Source organism: Peromyscus leucopus, chromosome 12, assembly GCF_004664715.2.
Source record: "Peromyscus leucopus breed LL Stock chromosome 12, UCI_PerLeu_2.1, whole genome shotgun sequence".
In the NCBI taxonomy this organism is placed as follows: domain Eukaryota; kingdom Metazoa; phylum Chordata; class Mammalia; order Rodentia; family Cricetidae; genus Peromyscus; species Peromyscus leucopus.
Window position 1 is genome coordinate 7,801,449 of NC_051073.1, and position 20,389 is coordinate 7,821,837.

Below are 20,389 nucleotides of genomic sequence, written 5' to 3' on the forward strand. Positions count from 1 at the left end.
ATGACAAAATCACAGGTTAAATAAAAATGCCTAGACCATGCTTACAAGTGCCTGGTGTACAGTTCACCGTCACAGACAAAAAGGATTATATCACTGTTTTAGCTACAAACAGACAATTAAAATGGTGAAGTGGGGAACTATACCCAAGAATCACTGAGACGTGAGAGCATGTATTAATGTCACTAGTATGTTCCCATCTCTAGACAATTCCAGCACGTGCTGGAGTGATCAGCGCCCCTCAGAGCCTGGCTCGGGCATCTGCTGGCAGGTCGACTCCTGAAAGCCAGGGCAAGCCCCCAGAGGCATCGAAAGGTAGGCATTGCGGGCACACACTCCGCTCTTGGCTTCTTCTTTGACTCTTTCTCTTCTTTCCCACCTTGCATGAGATCTAACCTACTCAGATGGGGTCTTCTCCCTTGGGCCCCTGGAAAAGAGGGGAAATGACTAGACTACTGTTGCACATTTCCCTAAAGAAAGAGAAGCCATGGCCTTTAGAGCACAGCTAACGTGAAAATCCTTGGTGTTCCAGGTCCCGCTGTCCTCCCAGAGCCCCTGAAGCCTCAGACCGCTTTTCCTCCGCAGCCTTCTCTGCCCTCCCCTGCTCCAAAGATGCAGGAGCCTCTCGTCCCCACGGCGGCACCCATGCCTCCCTCTGTCCCCCAGCCGAATCTGGAAACCCCACCACAGCCCCCCCCTCGGAGCAGGTCATCTCATAGCTTGCCTGCAGACTCCTCACCACAGCTACAAGTAAGTGTCACTGCTGAACGAAAGCGTCTCCGATGCATCTGCTTTATCGCCCAGAGTACACTTCCTTAATGACCGGGAGTTAAGAGTTAATCTGACCTGAAATTGTATTTTTGCCACTTGAAAGTAGTAGCACCTTGACATGACTTTAGTATCGTTTGGTTCCTTAAGTGAATCGCATGCTATTGCCTGTTTGAGAATTTGCAGGATTTGCTTGTTTGCTCATATGTATTGCTTAAATAAAAAAATGTCAGAGAACATCAGGAGTGCTTTGGAGATAATCCCAGGTTAGGAGGCAGAGGATCACAAGTTCAAGGCCAGCCTGGTCTACAAAGTGAGCTCCAGGCTAACCAGGGCTACACAGTCAAAGAGTTCTCAGATACAAGAGCAGGGTTCTTTAGGAAAGTCCAAGTGGTTCCTCATTTGTAACTTTTTAAATACATGTTTGCTCTAGGCATTTAATTAGTTATATGAACAATAGTAATATCGTCCTCTTTACTGCTAAGATGGTAAGTTAGTGTTGGAGGAAGACCAATCAAGATCAGCTCAGTGTTTAGACATTAACATGGCCGTCAGTCTGCTGCAGACAGAGTGACTCTTCACTGCCTCCTGATGTAAGCAGGGTTCTTCCCTGTGTGGAGCTGGCATGGGTCCCTGGGGTTCCCGAAGGTGCTGTCGTGACAGGAGTAGCTCACACGAAAAGCGACATGACCGCGTCCTTTGGCTGGTGTCCCACGGAAACAGCTCCATGGCCCTGACCCACAGTCACGGGCGTTCCTGTGGTCTCGAATCGGCAGCTCGGCCTCATGTAGATAATGCCTTACACTGTGGTGCTGTTTATGTTACATGTTCTGAATTTACAGTCTGGGTTAGTTTTGTTGTATGCACGTAAGTAAAGTTGATCAAATAAGTACACTTTGCTGGATCACCATATACAAATTCTTTTCTTGAAAATTTGCTCAAAGCCAAAGCAATATGTGAAGTTTTAGAAGCCCCAGTCTGAAATACTGAATTTGCAGTAGCCGTGAACATTTTATGATAATAACTTGTGTTTGTCTCACAGACAGACGGGTGTATTGACCTAGTTAGCAGACCTTTTCTAACACAGAGCTCTGTTGAAAAGCAGATAACTAAAGTAGCTAAGACTGGAATAGTCATTAGCAATTGGTACTTGCTAGGCTGGTGCTTACATTTCTGAAAGCTAAAGAAAGCAATAGAAAAATAAAGTGATAAATACTAAAAGTTACTCTGTTTTTTAGGTGAAAGTGGAGGTGCTGAAGATATTTAATAGAAACTCTTCAGAGAATAAATATCTACATTCTTTTTGCCCTTCCTCCAACTTTAAAGATTTATTTTATTTTTTTACTGTACTATTATTTAAAAATCAGTTGGAAGGCAGAAATCTTTGAAACTAGCAATTTGAATACTGTCATACAGTTTTAAGGCATCCATTTCAGAGTAGAGGCACCTTAACTCCACCCACTTTGTAATATCTGTATCTGAGGTCCATTTCATACTGATTGCAGTGCCTTGGACCTTTAACATAAGCCTGTCCTTACCCTCCTGTCCAGTGTCAGAACTGATGTACATGACTCCAGAGTCATCAAGACGTGACAACTCAGGTTACAGAGCATTGTGCTAATGTATGTCAGTGTCAGGACACTGGCCTCACGTGCATATCCCTGGCTCATCCCCAGTACTGGGGGAAACATGAGAAGGAGGGGTAAGGGAGTCGAGAGATTCAAGGGGAGTAATATATTTAGAGTGGTACCTCTAAATTGTCATATTTTGTCCACTGCTTACATATTTCACTGTTTACAAATAAGCTTCAGTGTTAGAAGTCCAGTGTCTTAATACCAGATTTTTAAATTACAGCCAGATTATTGAAAGACTGTGATTTCAGTTTTAAACAGCAAAAACTGGCTTCTTACCTTGTTGCACCTTCCAACTAGTAAACAATAGGGAATGAATTTTCTAAATCCTTTAGAGAATTTGAGCATCATAGAGCAAGGCTGGGCCCTGACGTCCTGTTAGATGACTCTTGGGCTGTATTCTACAGAGTGGTATTGTATACAGTTTCTCTAGTAAGGAGACCCCCGGGGTCTGAAATAGTGAAAACAAAACTTGAACTGGCTAGTAGACACTGTTAAAGCTTACATCCTAAGGTTACAAAGAGACCAGGACTGTGTTTGAACTGACAGTATCACTTGTAAGTGCTGTTCTTGAGCCCACATGGGACCTAGGGCTTTCTAAGGACTGGCTGGTTGGGGCTGCGGCTGGTCTGAAACTGTCCTAACTCTTTCCTCTGATGTCTGTGTTCCTTTTCTCAAAGCAGGAGCAACCATCAGGGTAACAGGTACCTGAGTGTTTATCACCTTCCATGTGCTGTCCATCCGCCTCCCCAGCGCTGCATGTATGAGGCTTGCGCTTCATACATCCAAAGTTCCACCATGTTTAAATCCACTTGTCCACATTAATACATTCTATTGCCATACCGTAATCTCATACCTGCCTTTTCTTTTTCTTAGCATTTTGGATTTTTAAGAACTATTTAGTTCTTGCTAATGCCTTACCATTTTTTTTTTTTGCTTTATTTTCTATACAAATTAACAAAACTAAAAAGTCTAATTTCAGAAAGGCCATCCATTTTATATGAAAGCCTGTTTGGCTAACCTACTTTGGTTCTTGGTTTTATCAATGGCATAATTACATAAATGCAAAATCCAATTGTTCTTTCTGTGGATTTCTTTTGGGAAGTCTTTTTTCAGATAATTTTAGAAGCCACATTCTTTTTGGTAAGAAAGAGTTGGTAATTTAGATTAAAATGATAATATTTTAAAAGGCCTTCCAACACCTTTCTCTGTAACACACCTCTGATGTCATCACAAATTCCCAATCCTGCTTAGATCAAAGTTAATTCCAGTGTGGTGGATGGTGGTGTGGGTCTCACTGTAATTTCCAGGCTGATTTCATCAGAACCCCGCTCAGTCCGTGGCTGGGCTCCACCACCCAGCTTCTTGGTGAACAAAGGATTTAGGAGGGAGTGCAATGTCTGTGGCCATGAAGTTACCTCTGAGCATTCCTCCATGGCTCTCAGCTCCCAGCCAGGGCCACTCAGCACAGCTTCTTTTTGATCTTAGAATTTTTAGAATTGGTGCTTATAGAAAATGGAGTGCCCCCCACACACACACACTTTAAATAATCCTTGCTTTTATCTGTCTTACTTGATAGGAAGGACCATTAAGGAAAGGTGTATTATTCAGTGAGTCTACAAAGGCCAGCTATCATTCAAAAGCAAAGAACCTTTGAAAATTCACTTTTCCAAGCAGAGAAAGGAAAAGACTCCATCTATAATTCTTGAATTTATGAATGTGTTCATATATTATCTTTTATTCATAAAATTGAATTTCTGTAAGGAATTTCAATGAAAATATAACTGCATAGATGGGTGTTGGAAGTTTATTATGCATATTTACCATATACTCTTAGCATAGAAGTTTAAATTTGTGTTAAAATTTAAATGAACGAACTCATCATGTTGTATAATTCTTTCTTACCATTTCAAAAAATTGAATGAAAGAAATTATTCCATCACATTTCTTTGTGATTTAAAACATGGATTTAGTAAAAGGATTTATTTAGTTATGAATTCTTTAAGAACATAATTTTACCTATTTCACTCTATTTATTAAACCACCAAAGTAAAAACCTACAGTTACTTTTTAGTTTCTAAATTTGTATAGTTGCTCAAGAAAAGAAGAAATAATAAAAATAAGAAGAGAAGGAATTAATAAATAAGAACCAGTCATTCACTGTTCATTCCTTTCTAGGTAAAAACAAATGGAGTTTCTGGTGTCAGACAAGAACCAGCGCTGAAGAGTGACCCATTTGAAGCTCTCTCCCTCAGTCTGCTTGCTGTATCAAAAGCTCAGCTGTCTGCTCAAATGTCACCTGCTCTAACCCCAGACCCAAAGGTTTTGGTCCAGTTGCCTTCCGCATCACAAAGTAGTGTCAGCTCTCTGAGTTCTGTAAGCTGCATGCCAGCCATGCCTCCAGCTCCCGCTCGGAGCAAGTCCCAGGGAAGTATGGGCAGTTCTGCAAACCCGTTTCCCAGCCTGCCCAGCTGGAACCCTTTTACAGACAGGACTGCTACCCCTGGCAACCCATTCAGAGCTCAGTCACAAGAATCACAGGCAGCTTCTTGGCTGCCCAAAGAAGAGCCTGTTCCTAGTAGTGCTTTCCCTCCCCTCATGCCTCTCAGTCACGACACGAGCAAGCCGTCCAGTTCAACTGATGGTTTTGAGGACAATTTTGATGTGCAGAGCCAGAGTACAGTGAAAACAAGCAATCCCAAAGGATGGGTAACCTTTGAAGACGACGACTTTCCCACAACAGGAAAGTCAAAGTCAGTTTGCTCAGACACGCTGGGGAACGCACCAGCTTCGTTTGATGATGACTGGAATAAAGGGGCAAGTGTTTCTTTCTGTGTGCTGCCAGCCAGAAGACCACCACCTCCTCCGGTCCCTCTGCTCCCGCCCAGCACGAGTCCATCTCCCGCAGGACCCTGCACAACCCAGGCATCTAAGGCATCTCCCACACTGGACTTCACAGAAAGATAGTTAGAATGGCAAGGGAGTTTCTGCTGGTCTGCTTTGGCTCTTTGTTTCTGTTTTGTCGGGGGAGAGTCGAGAGAATGGGGCATTAGTTATTCATTATGTGCAATAAGTAATCATTAAGTGCACTGATAGCTGTATCAAATCGCACTAGAGGATGTGGACAAAGCTGGAGTTTATGTATATTGGAAATAACAAAGACATCCTCTTATTAGCTGGAGTTCTGGTCTTTCTCTTCGGATGAACAAGAGAGAGAGCAGAAGCCATTTTAAAAAGTGCTTAAAACTACTTTAAAAAAATAGTCCTTACTGAGAAATTCACATAAAAGTCACATAAAGCCAACACAACTGTCGCTGACATTACTGCCAGCCCACTGTGCTGGTGACAATTGGTATTTATGGAAATTTACCAAAGAGCTTCCAGAGTTAGAGTGCAACAGTTCTGAAGGCATGCCTTTAGCAAAAAGGTCTGTGTGTGTCTACATCATATGCATATGTTTGTATGCACACAGACTTACATATTTATAAAACTTAAGTCTTGAGATACAATTCAGGTCAAATTTTACCTAGCAATTCTCACACTGTCTTTTTCAGTATCTCATTATCAAAAAGATGGCTGCCACCCGGATGTGCTTTAGATACTTTCACTAATTTTAAATCCCAGAGTAGAACAACTGCTTTACAGAACTGCCATTTCCTATTGTTATACTCCCCAGCCCTTCAGATTCTCCTTCATCACCTTCCTCCCCTGTACCTCTGGTACGCCTTTCTCTGGGGGGTGACAGTTGACAGTACAGGCGCTCACTCACAACAGCAGGCACATGCCACCCACCGAGTGTAGTGCGGAATAGCAGAGCTAACATGGTCTCCCCTGGGTGTGGCCCTTCCCTTCCCCACCTTTCTGTTGGCCGCTTTGCCCTGGAGCTTTGCTTTCTGCAGGGAAAGCTGTTGTTGAGTGCTCTGAATTGGGAACATACCCCACGTGTGTTCTCTCCCATGTTAGAGGCCATAACACATCCATGATGCTGCTTTAAGGTTTTAGAGGCTATACCTCAAATTTCTGTGGATTCTGTCTCCTGCACTGCCGGTATGCAACTGATCTTGCTTTTATTTTGTGAAGAAGTACACAGAATTTTTACAAAAAAAAACAAAAACATAGTATTTTGGTATCATTAAGTAAGCCAGTTGGAAAACTCCCTAAGGCGTTGTTCGGTAGTTGTCAGTTGAAGTTAAAATCATCCTTAGCCATTAAGACTTAATGTTCTTTTTTTATAAAAAAGTTACATACACCTAAGTTCCTACGTCCACATGAACCTTTAAAGATGTGTATTGTGATAACTAGAAACAGTTTATGGCTGCCATCACCTCCATGTAAAAGCACAGCAGACTTCATTGCACTTCTCACATAGAGTGATCTGTTAGGACAGAGCACCTTCGCAAATGCTCAGTGTTATCAAAATACTGTATTTATAGAAGTAATCCTCTGCTGCAGCCAGAAGTTGCTGTAAGCAATAACTCCCGTGAGTTTTATATTGTGCTTGTTGGGAGTTGTGATCATTTCAACAGTAGTGGCTTTTAAACTGCCGTGTTCCTATAGCAGTGTGCTTCCAAATGTGAATTAACCTGTCGAGATTGTGGCTGTAACAGCTCTGTGACTAGTGTGTATGGTATCCACTCCCATTAGCAAGCTAATCCATCGGTAGGGAACAGAAGCCTGTGTTCCTGGGTATGAACCACTGTACAGTTCTGTAGAGCAGCGGCTCAGCCTGTCAGGTCTGGCACACCGCTGAAAACGCACAAGGAAGTTAAAGTTTGCTACAAAAAACCCTAGACATTGTGTGTGAATATTTACCCGCTCTGGTCAGAGCAGAGCAGAAAATAGACACTAAGAATCTCTGTGACCGTCTGTTCTCTATAGTAGATTGCTGTTTATATGTATGTAAGAGTTTTATTGCTTATGTGGCATACAATATTTATAACTATATACTTTATAGAAGTACAGTATTAAAGTCAGTGGTATACATTCTGTACATATCCTGTGAAATGTGCTGTCATATGAAATAAATATATCTGTCTTTACCACTAGCAGGCTTCTTTACTCAAAAGGGAAGGTTTTCTTCTCAGTGATTTTTTTTTTTTTTTTTGTATTTCACATATACAAATTTCATGACATTTGGAGAAAATAAGTTAGCCCTCCTTCCTTCCTTCCTTCCTTCCTTCCTTCCTTCCTTCCTTCCTCCCTCCCTCCCTCCCTCCCTTCCTCCTTTCCTCCCTCCCTCCTTTCTTTCTTTTGTGTGTGTATACATAATACATGCATGAATAAGAGGTAGTTGATTCTGGAGTCAAATTTGAATGACCATGGCAGATTCGGGTTACCCAAATTCCATGTTCTTCCATAGAAAGCAGTTTCATAAAGTTTTATAGCTCTAGAGAACAAAGTCATAAGGCATGGCAAATTTGAACTACATTGATGGATACATCAGAGAAGCAGCTACAGAATGATGGGGGAAGTTTTTCTGTAGGCATCAGATATTTGATGACATTCTTAACTTTTGGTTAATGGAAGCTTGGTTTATGGATTTCCAAGGTTTTAGGGATGTTAGTTCTGACCCAGAGGAGGGCAGTAGCTGTTCCCAAGGCTAAGGCTAGCAGAGACGGGTACTTAGCCTCTGGACCTGACCATTCCGACATCACCACATCACTGCAGTATAACCAGAGACCGAGGCAGCTTCTCATTTCCACTGACAAGTAAATAATATAAGGCGCCACCACACACACGAAGAAAAAGAACCCACCATTTAGCCAAACTATGAGTTTGGAATCATTTCAAGGCTACATAGCACAGCTACCCTGGTTAATTTTCTCTATTCCTCTATTTGAATTTCCCCTGTCCGTTTGTTTTGTTTCCTCTTTGTCACACTTAAAAGAAAGCATCGAGGGATCCTCGACTGTGTCTGAGCGCCCGGAAGAAGAGCGCTGCGCCTGCTTGCCCTTTGTGAGATTGTGGGGACGCACAGCAGCAGAGCTCGCCACTGTGACTTCCCCAGATCTGCAGCAGAAGGCATTTCCGGAGGCGATCAGTGCCTGCGCGGGAACGAGTCTGGGCTTGGGGGCGACTGTGCTCCTGTGGTGGCCACCATCTCGCTCATTCTCAACCGGGGGGGCCGCCATGCCCCGCCACCCCATCTCCCGAACCCCTGGACAGTCCGCACACCCCGTAGCAGCTTGGTTTGGGTTTCGGTTGCCCGGACAACAGCTACTTCCGGTGGCAGCGTACCGGATCGCGTCGCAGCCTTCCCGTCGCCGGTTCCGGGCGGGCCCTGGAGGACCGGCAAGCTCAGTGTTTGACCGTTGCTCCTGGCAACAGCCACTTCCGCGAGCGTGCGCCGTTCTTCTCCTCACCGGGCGGACGCGTGGGTCCTAGTTCTGGGGTTCCGCGGTTCCGCCACCGAGCAGCAGTTAGTCTCACTGCTGTGCGGGCCTGCGGGCCTCGCGTTCCTTGCCTGCCGCCCGGACGCCTCGGCGGGGCCTTCGGCGCAGCCATGGTGGTGCTGCACGTGAAGAGAGGCGACGAGAGCCAGTTCTTGCTGCAGGCGCCCGGGAGCACCGAGCTGGAGGAGCTCACGGCTCAGGTGACCCGCGTCTACAACGGGCGGCTGAAGGTGCAGCGGCTCTGCACAGGTACTGGAGGACGGGGGATGCAGTGAGGAGGGCTCGGGGTTGTGGGTTTGGGAAGAGTTGCAGTAGCCTGGAGGGTGGGGAAGGAGCATCAGGGTTGACCCGGGATGAAAGACCCAACAGCTGGAAAAATCCAGGCAGGTCTGGTACCCCCGACTCGGAAGTGGGCAGCGGGGAAGCCAAGCGCAGCCGAGCTAGGATTTGGCCATGGAGAAGTGCGAACTATCTGGGCCGAACGGCAGTGGGAGGAGCCGGAAGATCCAGCGGGACCGTGGAAGGTTCAAGGGTGGAGTGGTAGCCACGGGGAGGGGGTTTACAAGTGAATGCCCTGTTTGAGCTCGAGCCCTGGCTTTGAGACCGCATCAAAAGTGGGAGACACTGGGAGAGCCTCGGGGTTGTTGTCTGTCTCCTTGGAAACACATGTTATATTTGCATCATAGAGAACACCTTAAGACCTGCTACATTTTTCTCTAATTAAACATAACTGCTTTCATAACAGGCTCCATAGTAGATGACATTTTAAAAGTAAAGCATTTAGGGAGAGAAGATTCCGGGTCTTCTCTAGCATTGTAAGTTAAAAGTGTGGTGCAGAATGTAAGAGTTGTGTGGGGGAATTTAGAGCCCACAGATGTACTACTCGGGCAGGCACCAGTGCTCTGCCTGAGGAAGACGGGGTGAGTCGCACCAGCCCCTCTCCCAAGTGCATAGTATGGGAATGGAAAGAGGCTGTGAACGTTCCATCCACTCACACGACCTTTTCTCCTGTCGTATTGAATTGGTGCAGGTCACATAATGTCTTCCCCATATTACGGAAACACACAGTTCTTAGTGTCTTCCTTACAGGAAGGGAAGGAAGAAAGGAGAAAGGAAGGCAGGCGATATAGCAAGGTTTAAAGTGTGTGTGTGTGCGCGCGCGCGTGCGCGCGTTGGTGTAGGTTTATATATATGCTGATGTAGGTTTGAACACGTATGAGGCAGGGAAAATATAAAACCATGATTTGAATAGTAAACATGAGGTGGATTTTCTCACTTTGGAGGGATAGTTGCTGTCTTAGGCACTTTAAATGTCCAGTATCTTTCAAAGTCCAAAGCTCTCTACAATGTCTGTCTCATACCTGGGTTCCTGTAAAATCAAAGAACAAGTTACTTTCTTATTGCAAGGGAGAAGAACTAGAACGCAGTAACATTCAAGTCGAAGCAAATCCAGAGTCCAGCACCGTAGAGCTCAGTGACAGACGTTTGGGACCCAGGCTCTTGTAGGCTGGCTCCACTCTGCTCTGCCATGCCGAGCACACAGCACATCTCACAGGCTGAGGCTGCGCCACCCCACCCTGCTGCTGTCCTTGGTTGTCTTCCCAGGGTACTGGCATTTCCGAAATGCTGGGATAGCTACCGGCTTCACCTTCACCAGTGGCACCATCTGCCCCTGACCTCCCTTCAGGGTCTCTGACCCTGCCACGTGATGCCAAGCTTCAGCCTCTCGCCGTGATCCCGTCAGCCCTGGGGTTCCCTGCGTCTGAAGCTGACCTTCACCAGTAACCTTTCCATGACCCCTTCCTGTCCTCACAAACCAGTGCCGCGTGGGAGGTGCGTACGCACTGCCAAGGTTGGCTGCAAGCATGAGATGCAGCCGCCTTGACACCCTTTGGACCACGGCTTCTGTCTGCCGACCCCGAGGAAGCGTTTCCCAGAAGAGCATTTTGCCTCTTGAGGATGTTGGTATCTTCTTATCCACAGCTGATTATCTCTCAGCTCCAGCAAAGTGATTCTGGTCTCTTGTTAATCACAGCTCATTTCTCAGCTCCGGCTGATCAGAACCACAGATTTTTTTTTCTTTATAAATCCACTTTTATTTATTTACTTTTCATTAGTTTAAATCCAAGAAGGGTACAGCATCACATGGATTCTGTGTCCAATGGTGTTTGCAGGAAGGTTGCTTCGGAATTTGGCACGAACCGTGGGCCCGAGTTACTTTTCCCCAGATCACTCTGATTTTGTTTGGTTTACCACCAGGTGTCACTGTGTTGATTTTTACTTTATACACATAAGCACATCTCTTGCCCAAGCAGAATTCAGTTTCATCTCGAGCATAAACACCTTCAATTTTAAGAAGAGCTATGTGCTCCCTCTGGTTCCGGAGACCTCGCTTGTAGCCAGCAAAAATGGCCTTGCACCCTTCCAGACATGTTTGCCTTTTAGAAGTCCTGTTCCCAGCAGGCCCCGGGAATCTGCCCCCAGAGTTCAGCGGTGGGGACCTGCCTCACCTCCCAGAACCCCGGATTCTTAATACAGAATATCGTGGGGATGCCCCAGGGAGAGCCTTTGTTCCCTCCGAACCTTCACAAGCCAGGCCTCCACCCTCCAATGCTCTCCCACTCTTGGCCTCAGGCCCCCACAACAGCTCTGAGCACTCACTGGCTTTTCCAGCACAAAGTTCCAAACACGAACACAGCTGTCCCCAGAACAACATGGCTAAACCTGTCTGTCGTGACACTCCCGGATCCCGATACCGGGTTCTGTCTTTGGTAGCTTTTATAGCTGTGGGGGGGAAAGAGCTTGGGGAGGAGAGGGTTTATGTCTTTCTTAAAGGTTTAGCCCCTGAAGGGCAGTCAGAGCAGGAACTCAAGGCAGGCAGGAACCTGGAGGCAGGAGCTGAAGCAGAGACCATGGAGGAGCGCTGCTTCACTCAGACTTTTATTTTTATGCCACTTGGGGCCATCTGCCCACGGGTGGCAACACCCGAAGTGTACTGGGCCTCCCACACCAGTCAGACATTGTCCTGCAGCTTGCCTGAGGCAGTCTGATGGAGGCACTTTCTCAGCTGAGGTTCCCTCTTCCTAGATGTCTGTAGGTTTGTGCCAGGGCAACGAAAACCAACCAGGACAATTGCCTTAAATCCTTCCCAGTGATTTATCTAAATTGTTTGTGTAAAGTTTTATGAGAGGGTGTGTGTGTGTGTGTGTGTGTGTGTACATGTATAACATGGGTGTTGTGACTTTGTTTGTTTGCTTGTTTGTTTGTTTGTTTGGAGACAGGATCTCTCATTGGCCCATAGCAAAGCTGGGTGCAGCAACCCCCAGCGATGCCCAGGTCTCTACCCACCCCTACAGCCCCACCCCCAGCACACAGGTTTTCGTGCTTTTTTCACGTGGATTCTGGGGTCCAGCTTGGCGCCTCATCATGCACAGCGAGCGTTTTACCAAGTGAGCCTCCGTGTGAGGTCCCCGTAAGATGACAGGCAGGTGCTCTCAGCAAGCCCAGATCATAGCGCTGTAAATCAGGACGGGGAGGAGGTTTAAGCAGCTGTCATGTCTCTCCCACAAGGTTACGTTAAGTGGAGTCATCTGAGATTCTCCCAGGAAAATGAATGGTAAAGCTGTGTGGATAGGCTGTGTGGATGGACCTTGTGAATAGTCTGTGTGGATGGGCCATGTGGATAGGCTGTGTGGATAGGCTGTGTGGATAGGCTATGTGGAAGGGCCATGTGGATGGGCCGTGTGTATGGGCCGTGTGGATAGGCCGTGTGGATGGGCCTTGTGGATGGGCCGTGTGGATGGGCCGTGTGGATGGACGTGGTTTTTAAATGAGCATTAATCTTGTAACTCCTGAGCACAGAGCCTTGGGGCGTAGACTCCGGGGATCTGAAGCTCGCTGTGCTCCCGCTGACTGAGGGTGAGTGGGTGACTTTGTCTGGGATGAAGAAAGCTCTGGCCCATGGCTCGTGGTATATGTTCAAATAGTGAGCTGGAGAGCAGGCCTGAGACCGGGAGCAGGCCTGAGACCCGGGCAGGCGCTCCCCTGGAGACTAGGCATGGGTGATCACAATGCGGGGTGTCTGCCCTCCCCTGTCTTCCAGAGGTGGAGGAGCTGGCAGCGCACGGCGTGTTTCTTCCCCCCAATATGCAAGGGCTGACTGACGAGCAGATTCAGGAGCTGAAGCTGAAGGACGAGTGGGGCGAGAAGTGTGTGCCCAGTGGGGGTTCTGTGTTCCAGAAGGACGACATCGGCCGGAGGAACGGACAAGGTGTTGGCTTCTCTTCTGTCTTTGCGCATGAAGGCCACTCTTGAAGTGGAGAGGTTTGGGCCAGCGGGTGGGCTCTGCCGGTAAGAGTGTTTTTGTATAAACCTGACCTCCAGATTCCACGATGGAGGAGAGAACCAGCTCCACGCAGTCCTCATGTGCACCCTGGCACACACAGGCACGCCCACACTCACGTCATATACAGAATATTGTAATGTAATTTCCTCATTTCTTTGCAGACTGAGAAAACACTGCACTGTGAAACTCCTGTGCTAAAACCCAGGCTGAGGCAAGCGGAGGATCTCTCCTCTAGAGGCCGGGTTGCTCCTACTGAACTGCCTCCTTCGTGGGGTAGACAGGCCATGCAAATTTGCCATTTCTGTAGGTCAGAAATGGATGAGTACTGTACCATTCTCCCTAAATTTGGGGACTCTGTCTCCACTGTGCTTAGCTTTAAGCTTGGGAGTTATGATTTGGTGTCGTGTGCCACATTTGGAGAGTTGTCAGGTAAAATAAAGTTGTGTGGGTCAAGTGGGCACACGTATGTAATCCTAGCAAGAAGATTGGGGCCTCCAGGCCGGCCTGGGTACATAGAGACACCCTGACTCAGAACAAACGTGTGCATGCGTACCTACATTAAGTTTTATTGCCTCCGCCATCCCACTCACTGGCCGCCGCTGTCTGTTTTTGAGCCACAGAGACGGGGTTGAGTCACAGCTTTGTAGCCTGAGAGGCCTGTAGTTCTTCTGCTTCCTTTGCTGGCGCTGGCCTCTCAGTGACTTCTGGCCTGGTTTTTGTAGCTTCAGCAAATCGCTGAAAAGCCACTGCAGACCTTTCCTCTTGCTTGGGATCTCTACCTAGCTTCCCACATCTCCGTATGTCCCTCTTGCCTAATCCGGACCTGCATGCTCGCTTCTCCTGGCCCGGACAGGAGAGTTCCAGAACATTCGGGATTTTTACAAAGGCTGTGTGCTTGACATCTGTCTCCTGTCCTTTTTTAAATAGCTCCAAATGAGAAGATGAAGCAGGTTTTAAAGAAGACGATAGAAGAAGCCAAAGCCACGGTATCTAAGGTCAGCTCCTGGGACGGACAGACAGATGGACACTCCTGAGGATGGGTTGCAGTCAGACGGGTTGCACCTCTCATCCCCCGCTCTCTGCTCCCCACCTTTCTGTTGCTCTTTTGTTTCTGTTTTGTTGTTGTTGTTGTTGTTGTTGTCTTTCTGGGCCTTCCAGTGGCAGAGGAAATAAGCATATTTGAGGAGGGCCTTGGCTTCTGTTTCCATGGTGATGACAGTTCCCCAAAGCCCTGCGGTTCCTGCTGAGCAAAGGTTTTTATTGCCTCGCGTGGATGTAGGCTCCCCGTGTACTGGCCGGTTCTTGTGTTCTGAAGAACTCAGAAAGCTAACTAAGCAGGGGAAGTTTTAAAGTCGCCCGTAGATGCAGGATTGGTAGAGACGTTTCCTGTAAAGCAGTGTTTTCTGTAATCGCCTTCAGCCTTTATACAAAACCTACTTCACAGAAGGAAAACACCACCATTGACGGGCGGATATGCACCCCTGGAGGAAGAGAGCTGGGGGCTGGAGAGCTGGCTGGTGGATAAAGGTGCTTGATGCTAAGCCTGGGACCTGAGTTCCAGAGACCGGAGTTTGATTTCAGGACCCACGCGGGTGGTAGGAGAGGGCTGACTCCCACAGTTGTCCTCTTACTCCCCACCCCCACGTGTGTGTTACACACACACACACACACACACACACACACACACACGCACGCACGCACGCACACATCACACACACACACGCACGCACTAAATAACTGTAATAAGCCTCGGGTATTTCACTCGCTGTGTTTATCCACACGGGCAGCAGTCGCTGCCACCCACGTTTGCCTTGGCATCGCTGCCACACGCGTCCTGATTGCAGCTCATGATGAACTCAGAACAGCCCAGTAACTGGAAAAGGTGTGAATCAATGTGAGAGGAGGGGCCAGGGCTCCAGGGCCATCCTTGGGGAACCCATGGAAGTCACTGGTTCAACTCCAGGCAGTTTCACTCGGCCTTGAAGCCTTAGGGTATTGACGATCGGCACTATTGGTCACTGACTGGACTCAGTCTGTAGCTGCTCCGCCCTCCCTGGGGGTTATAGGTAAAAGTGAGTCTGGCTCACAAGCTTTAATTGTGTGCCGGTCTTTCTGGCATGGCCAGCCCTTTTCTAGAACTATCTTAGTCTGTTTTGTTGCTATAACGAGGTACCGATGACTGGGTACTTGATAAAGAGGTTTAGAGGCCAGAAGTCTAAGGTCAGGTGATCCTGTCTGTTTGGCCTGTCGTAAAGGTCCCCCTTCCACTCCCACCTGCCCAGGGCTGTGCCTGAGGCAGCCTGCTCCACCTCTGCCTCTTCATCCCCTCCTCCCAATGATGCCGCTGGGTGTGGGTCTGCCCTGAGCAGACCTCTCTGATGTCACTCACTGTCTGCTTCTGGCCTGCGCCATGGTGTCCTCAGCCCAGCCCCGAAGTGGGCAGCAGTCACCCGGGCAGCGGCAGCTCTCTGGTTCCTTCTGTGGCTGAGCTGGCAGGGCCTCTGAGGGTCTCATACGGGGACCCGCCGGATATTTATTGACTTTTGCCTGGTCCACTTCCAGAAACAAGTGGAAGCTGGAGTCTTTGTTACCATGGAGATGGTGAAAGATGCCCTGGACCAGCTTCGAGGTGCAGTGATGATCGTCTACCCCATGGGGCTGCCACCGTACGATCCCATCCGGATGGAATTTGAGAATAAAGAAGATCTGTCGGGAACTCAGGTGTGCATGGAGCCGTGGGGAGGGCAGGGTGCTAGAACCCGTCCTCTGCCTGAAGGGCCTCCAGCCGGGCTGCAGGTGCCGGGCGGCAGGTGCCTGTGAGGTGCGGGCGGCTTTCCTCTCACGCCTGTTCCTGTGGTGTGCGATTGACCCCAGGCAGCACTGGAAGTCATTCAGGAGTCGGAGGCGCAGCTGTGGTGGGCGGCCAAGGAGCTGAGACGAACGAAGAAGCTTTCCGACTACGTGGGGAAAAATGAGAAAACCAAAATCATCGTCAAGATCCAGCAGGTGAGCGGGCGCCTCTGCTTCGCAAGTCAGTATTGTGTGTTCACCTTCCTTAGGATCAAGTTTTGCAGGAAATCTACACCATTCTTAAACCTGTGCATGCTTTTAGCCCTGTTGGCCCCAATTCAAAGTAGAAATTTCCTTTTTGTATTATTTCAACCTAAAAAGCAGGTCTACATGCAATAATGTTCCTACTAATGAAGCCAAGAGAGATTCTGGGTCTTTTCAAGCTGCTGGTGTCCTGTGCAGGAGAGGGCGGGAGGTGTGGGGAGCCATCCACCTGAGGTGTGCCTGTCTTGGGCACTCCTGAAGCATTCCTGTGTCATTTTGGGAACAAGGCCTGTAGACTTCTGTCTCCCGAAGTGTGGCCCTGAGCATCCTCCCGTCCGCCCTGGGCTCGCAGTGGAGTCCTTGGGAGTGGCCGTGATAGAGATGGCGTCCACTTCAAGTCCTGAGCCCCGGCAGTGCTGGTGCCCATGGCCCCACTCTGGCTTACCAGCTGCTGTCTCCGCCGCTGGCAGGGATAGTTACAACCTCTGCAAGAATGTCTCTGTCCCCAGTTTACTCTGATTTTGCCTCTTCAGAGGGGGCAGGGTGCGCCAGCCCGGGAGCCGATTATCAGCAGTGAGGAGCAGAAGCAGCTGATGCTGTTCTACCATAGAAGACAGGAGGAACTCAAGGTAGCCGATGGGTAGCCAGCGGGACAGCAGAGTGGGGGGGAGCAGCAGAGTGGGGGGGACAGCAGAGTGGAGGGGACAGCAGAGTGGGGGGGACAGCAGAGTGGGGGGGACAGCAGAGGGGGGGGACAGCAGAGCGGGGGGGACAGCAGACAGCAGAGCGGGGGGACAGCAGAGCTGGGGGGGACAGCAGAGGGGGGGGGACAGCAGAGGGGAGGCACAGCAGAGGGGGGGCAGAGGGGGGGCAGCGGGGGGGGCAGCAGAGGGGGGAGAGCAGACAGCAGAGCTGGGGACAGCGGGGGGGGACAGCAGAGGGGGGGGGGGGGACAGCAGAGCGGGGGGGGACAGCGGGGGGGGACAGCAGAGCGGGGGGACAGCAGAGGGGGGGACAGCAGAGCTGGGGGGGACAGCCGTGGGGGGCTGCAGCCTGCACCCCATGCCCAGCCATGGGTGGGGTCCTGTGAGGACCACACAGTGTTAGGGATGGGCTTTCTGGCTCTCCGAGACTGTAGCCGGCTTTAAACCCTGGAGGTCCCACTGGCGCGGGAGGTGGGGGCAGGGAGTCTTCCCTGGGTCTCTAGGAGCCGCTTTCCTGAAATGCTGTCCTGAATAAAGCGTGTTTGTTTCCAGAAACTGGAAGAAAATGACGATGACTCCTGTTTAAACTCTCCATGGGCTGATAACACTGCGCTGAAAAGACATTTTCATGGGGTAAAAGACATAAAATGGAGACCCAGATAACCAGCCCCCTTCCCTGGGAAAATAATTATAGTGCTATAAAAGACATGGACGTTTCTATTTCCCAGTTCCTTTTAGTTTGGATTTTTGAAATAAGTCATTCATCGTTTAGAACTTAATAAATACATACTCAAAAGAAAATGTGTCAGTTGTTCTCAGTTTGGGACAGTTGTGTCGCGTCTGAGGATTCTCTGTGGTGGCGTCCCGAAGGTTCAGAGAGGCACTTGCAGCCACATCCCTCTTGGTCCCCCGTCTTGTGTCCTCCTCATGTGCCGGAGTTTCCTCTGCTTTCTCTGCAAGACGATTCCTAGCTGACTGGAACCTGACCGCGGTGGCCACTAGAGGGCGCCAGCCGCAGGCTTCTCTTTGAGATCAGTGGGGATGGAGTCGGCTTTCAGGCACTGGGGCAGCAGCTTTCCACCCGTGGGTCACGACTTGGGGGTCACATATCAGATATTTACAGTGCAATTCATAACAGTAGCAAAATTGCCGTTATGAAGTAGCCACGGAATGATTTTATGGGGGTCAGCACACCATGAGAAACTATTGAAGGACTGCGGCATCGGGAAGGTTGAGAACCACTGCTCTAGGATGAACCCCCTTACAGGCCTGACCTGCCAGCCCCGCCCCCAAGGTGCCCCCAACCTGGAGAGGAGTTGTGGGAGCCAGTGGAGGTCACATGACCGAGTGGAGGTGGCCTGGGGACAGGCTACACCCATGCAAAGCCAGCCTTTCCCTGGAGCAGCCTCCCACATCTGTGATGAGAACAAGCCCCTCGTCCTCCTGCCCGGATGTCCCATCAGAACACCCTGGCCCACAGGGCATCATTTACCTAGATGACCTTGACCCCACTTGGGAGACTTGGGCTTCTGGTGGGAGCCACGGGGCTGAGCCCCAAACACTGAGGTCCTCCCAGAGGCCTTGGCCTCCTGCCCTCTTCTATCCGCCGTCACCAAGCTACCAAGCTGGCCCCTGATAGGCCACTTTCAAAGCCAGAGGTAGCTGGCCATGCTTTATGGTTCTGCTCTTTTGATTGGTCAGATTTCGTAACACCCAAAGTTGTTTCGATTTCCCTTACTTTAATTGTAATTTGAAGTTTCTCCTGGAAATGTTCTGGCCTTGGATGACATGGGCTGTTAGTCTCTGGTTGTACTTGGAGCTTGCTGTCTTTGCCATGTGTGGTTTGTGTGTAGACGATTCGTGCTCAGGATTACGTGGGGGAGTGAGTCAAGGCGTGTGATCACAGCAGAACTCTTTAGGAACTAGTCAGTGTTGCTAGGAACGGGTGTCGATGTCACCTGTGTGGGCGGGCGCTGTCCATGTCCCTACTGGTGACACTTGTCTCACATAACCAGCAGAACTCACCCTCCTGAGCCCCACTTCTCATTCTGAGGGAATAACCAGCTGATGCAGGCTTCCTGGCATCCCACCACCCTCCTCTGTGGGGTACTTGGTACAGTCCACAACCCTCTCATCCTGTCTGCTTCACATGAGGCTGGGAGCCAGATGCTCACTGGAGTACCCAGAGGTGGGTGGCCCCTCCACGGCCATCCATACAGGGGCCCACTGGCAGTCACTACACTGTGTTCACCCTCCTTGTGACCCACCCAGGCCACATGGCTGGTGAAGACAGCCAGGTACTACTTACTCTCTGAGAGACCCCCAGCAGACCTCATCATGCCAGACTGTCAGCCTGGCATGAAGTCTTGTTTCTTTTCTTTTAGATCCAATGCATCTTTGGGTCATAACAAAAGGAAACAAAGTAGCTCCTACACGCACCAGCTGGCTATGGCATCGGCATTTGACACAACTTGATTATTTCTCCGTAACCAATTACTAGGATGCTATTATTTGACACTGCTTGAATTTGACAGCACTTAAAATTCTTTAAACCATCCAATTGTTAGTGTGGTGATTTGAATGTAATCGGCCCCCATAATCTCCTAGAGAGTGGCACTATTTGGAGAAGTGGATTGGGTGTGGCCTTGTTGGAGAAAGTGTGTCACTGTGGGGCGGGCTTTGGGGTTTCGTAGGCTCAGGGTACTGCCTAGTGTGTCAGTTCACTTCCTGTTGTCTGCAAGATGTAGGACTCTCAGCTCTTTCTCCAGCACCACATCTGCCTGCACGCTGCCATGCTCCCTGCCATGATGATAATGGACTGAACCTCTGAAACTGTAAGCGAGCCACCCCAATTAAATGTTTTCTTTATAAGAGTTGCCATGGTCATGGTGTCTCTTCACAGCAATAGAAACCTAACTAAGCCAGAAGTTGGTACCAGGGACTGGAGTATTGCTGTGATCGGCCTGACCACGCTTTTGTTTGGAGGAATTTGGACTTTTGTACTTTGGGTTTGGAAAGCAATAGAATGCTTTAATCACTGCTTAATGGGCCATGCTAGTACAAGCATGGAAGACAGCGGTGCTAAGAGTTATTTGAACTGTGGGGGGCTCACTCAAGAGGTTTCAGAAGAGAAGAATTTTAGTATGCTGCCTAAAGATCATTCTTGTGATATTTTGTTGAAGAAAGTGGCTGTCTTTTGCTCTTTCCGAAGAATCTGCCTGAGACTAAAGTGAAGAGTTTTGGATTAATTCTGTTGACAGAGGAAATCTCAGAACAGCCTAGTAAAGACTCTGTCGTGTGGTTATTAGTGGTAACTCTTATGAAGATTTATAATGAAAAGGAGCAAGCTGAGCAGGGTAAATCACAAAATGTAAAATGTGAGGAGAAAAGAAGCACCAGGAAGTAGAATAGCGCTAAGCCCTGCATTCAAGGAGATAAACAGATTAAGAAATGGAATAAAGGAGAGGTGACCTCATGGCAAGATCCCACCCCAGCTAA

The 20,389-nt window shown here is 48.9% G+C and overlaps 2 protein-coding genes and 1 pseudogene across 16 annotated transcripts in view; 2 read left to right on the top strand and 1 right to left on the bottom strand.

Moving 5' to 3' along the window:
- The window catches only part of Synj1 (synaptojanin 1), an 80,492-nt gene extending 73,051 nt beyond the window's left edge, over positions 1–7,441 (top strand). For 8 of the 15 annotated variants that reach the window (XM_028877123.2, XM_028877121.2, XM_028877126.2 and 5 more), the window contains 3 exons: positions 204–312; positions 530–747; positions 4,575–7,441. In XM_028877123.2, the coding sequence (XP_028732956.1) occupies positions 204–312; positions 530–747; positions 4,575–5,363 (1,116 nt within the window). In that variant the 3' untranslated portion in view covers positions 5,364–7,441. Of the gene's footprint in view, positions 1–203; positions 313–529; positions 748–3,076; positions 3,104–4,574 lie in introns of those variants that run through there. The other 7 variants (XM_028877129.2, XM_037209646.1, XM_028877134.2 and 4 more) reach the window with 4 other exon arrangements.
- A 1,308-nt stretch (positions 7,442–8,749) lies between these two features.
- Positions 8,750–17,692, top strand: LOC114698445 (cilia- and flagella-associated protein 298). Its single transcript, XM_028877136.2, has 7 exons — positions 8,750–9,037; positions 12,891–13,058; positions 14,061–14,128; positions 15,696–15,854; positions 16,008–16,139; positions 16,721–16,816; positions 17,444–17,692. Exons 1-7 carry the CDS (start codon positions 8,899–8,901, stop codon positions 17,552–17,554), a joined length of 873 nt encoding a protein of 290 aa, XP_028732969.1. The 5' UTR covers positions 8,750–8,898; the 3' UTR covers positions 17,555–17,692.
- Positions 10,375–12,750, bottom strand: LOC119088874 (annotated as a pseudogene).
- Positions 17,693–20,389: the final 2,697 nt, after the last annotated feature.